Source organism: Monopterus albus, unplaced genomic scaffold (genome assembly GCF_001952655.1).
Source record: "Monopterus albus unplaced genomic scaffold, M_albus_1.0 scaffold695.1, whole genome shotgun sequence".
NCBI classification, from domain to species: Eukaryota; Metazoa; Chordata; class Actinopteri; order Synbranchiformes; family Synbranchidae; genus Monopterus; species Monopterus albus.
The window spans coordinates 9,698-11,993 of NW_018128575.1; the positions used below are offsets into that span (position 1 = coordinate 9,698).

At 50.0% G+C, this 2,296-nt stretch overlaps 2 protein-coding genes across 2 annotated transcripts; both read right to left on the reverse strand.

Annotated features, from left to right (window-relative positions):
• Window positions 1–641: 641 nt before the first annotated feature.
• Window positions 642–1,004, reverse strand: LOC109953484 (histone H4). Its single transcript, XM_020588967.1, has one exon. It carries the CDS (start codon window positions 997–999, stop codon window positions 688–690), a length of 312 nt encoding a protein of 103 aa, XP_020444623.1. The 5' UTR covers window positions 1,000–1,004; the 3' UTR covers window positions 642–687.
• A 555-nt stretch (window positions 1,005–1,559) lies between these two features.
• Window positions 1,560–2,032, reverse strand: LOC109953483 (histone H2A-like). The gene has a single exon (XM_020588966.1). It carries the CDS (start codon window positions 2,016–2,018, stop codon window positions 1,632–1,634), a length of 387 nt encoding a protein of 128 aa, XP_020444622.1. The 5' UTR covers window positions 2,019–2,032; the 3' UTR covers window positions 1,560–1,631.
• Between the last annotated feature and the right edge of the window lie 264 nt (window positions 2,033–2,296).

A 2,296-nucleotide genomic window follows, 5' to 3' on the forward strand; every position in this document is an offset into this window, starting at 1 on the left:
CTCACTCAACTCCAGTCACATGGTTGACACATACTGCCCTTCAAAATAAACCTCTTTACCAACAAAAGTAATACTCTCAGCATTAACAATGAACATAAACCCACATCTCAAATGAAACCTGTCATTTGGACAGTTACAGCGGTATTTTACCGTGAGTTGTCGCACCAGGTCAGCGCGTAAATATTCAGTCTCATGTCCGTTCATCATGTAGTTATTGTAAGAAATGTAAAAACGAAAGAGATTGAAATATGAAGTACAGATAAGCATTACAAGCAGCTGTATATAAGATGACGTGGATCAGTTTTACAGCCAGCCCCAAACACCAAAGACCAAAGACCAAAGCTGCCTACGCCTAAATGTGTTAGCACAAGCCGAATTGAGCTGTTCGGGTACAAAGTGTAAGGAGCAGAAGTCCATGTAGTGTCTGTCAGGATTCCTAGAGGCCTGTTGTAGGAGCCCCAGGTTATTGATCAGTGTGGTGTTGAACATGGATCAGCTGATGGGTTTAACTTTCACTGTGTGTGTTTGTTAGTTAGTAAACAACTATATATGTCACTGATGACGTTGTGTGTATGTCACTTTTCATTGCTAGAACTTTGCCCCTCCAACACAAAGAAACGAGCTCTCCACGTGCACTGTGCGTGGCTCTTAAAAGAGCCGTTGTGTTGCCAGAGACCAGGACCAGGTTTACCCTCCAAAGCCGTACAGGGTGCGACCCTGCCTCTTCAGCGCGTACACCACGTCCATGGCCGTGACAGTCTTCCTCTTGGCGTGCTCGGTGTAGGTGACCGCGTCACGGATGACGTTCTCCAGGAAAACCTTGAGCACCCCGCGGGTCTCCTCGTAGATCAGACCGGAGATCCGCTTGACGCCGCCACGCCGAGCCAGACGGCGGATAGCGGGTTTAGTGATGCCCTGGATGTTGTCTCGCAGGACTTTACGGTGCCGCTTGGCGCCTCCTTTACCGAGCCCCTTGCCTCCTTTGCCTCTTCCGCTCATTTTGATCTCAGTAGCTTCTACTGTGAGTGTCTCAGATTGACGAGTCCGTGTGACTTAAAGCTGATCTGAGGACGTAGTTGAAGTCAGGGGTCTGGTCATGAGCCCATAATGAGCTCTTTGGTGCGTCAGCGGCACCAGGTGACCAAGCACAAATGAGGGCCAGCAGGGCTCCTTCCCACCGTGCGCTGCTCAGAACCATTTGGCTGTGTACAGACACACACACGCACGCACTTTGACCATTAGTGCAGCCTCTAAGCACAGTGACAGGTTGCGTGTGTAAAGGTGCACGTGTAGGATTAGGTGTAGCTGGCGCGTCCTTTTCATTTTGCCACAGTGAAACACAAACGTTGTCTGTGTTTTGTCAGTGTTTGTAATTGAAAGGTTTTTGGAACATTAGAGGGAATGAGAAAGATGATATAATGGGCAGGTTTGTAGTGTGATGAAGGGCATCAATGGTTTTTAAAGAAGAGGAGTATGTTGTAGTGTAGCTAAGTGAAAAGTTTGAGTAATAATAATAATAATAATAATAATAGTTAGAAAGACATGAGGCTGAAGCTCTTTGTAGGAGAGTGTGTGGCTCTTAAAAGAGCCTTTGTGGTTGGCCTTGGCAGGTACGAGGCTGGTGCGCAGATCTACTTGGCCTTGGCAGGTTTCTCGGTCTTCTTGGGCAGCAGCACGGCCTGGATGTTGGGCAAGACGCCGCCCTGAGCGATGGTGACGCCGCCGAGGAGCTTGTTGAGCTCCTCGTCGTTGCGCACGGCCAGCTGCAGGTGACGGGGGATGATCCTGGTCTTCTTGTTGTCGCGGGCGGCGTTTCCAGCCAGCTCCAGGATCTCAGCGGTGAGGTACTCCAGCACCGCCGCCAGGTAGACCGGGGCTCCAGCACCGACACGCTCAGCATAGTTCCCCTTGCGTAGCAGCCTGTGGACACGACCCACGGGGAACTGGAGCCCGGCACGGGAGGAGCGGGTCTTTGCCTTAGCGCGGGCCTTTCCGCCAGTTTTTCCTCGGCCACTCATTGTCGGATTAACGTTCAACAGATAGGGGTGTAAGAAACTGTGACTAACGGCCAAGAGTCTCTGTTTTATGTCCGCGGAGAGCGCGGGACGGCGCCCTGCGCACCAACCAGAGAACAGGCTCTCAGCAGGAGGCGGGGCGATCACAGTTTGTTTTTTACTTTACTTTATTAAGGCAATGACAGTAGTTATACATAAGTAAGTAGACCGGAAACAAGAGGACTATAACATAAAATAAAGAACATAAAAACTAGAACAACATCGAAGCAGACAATGTGAAC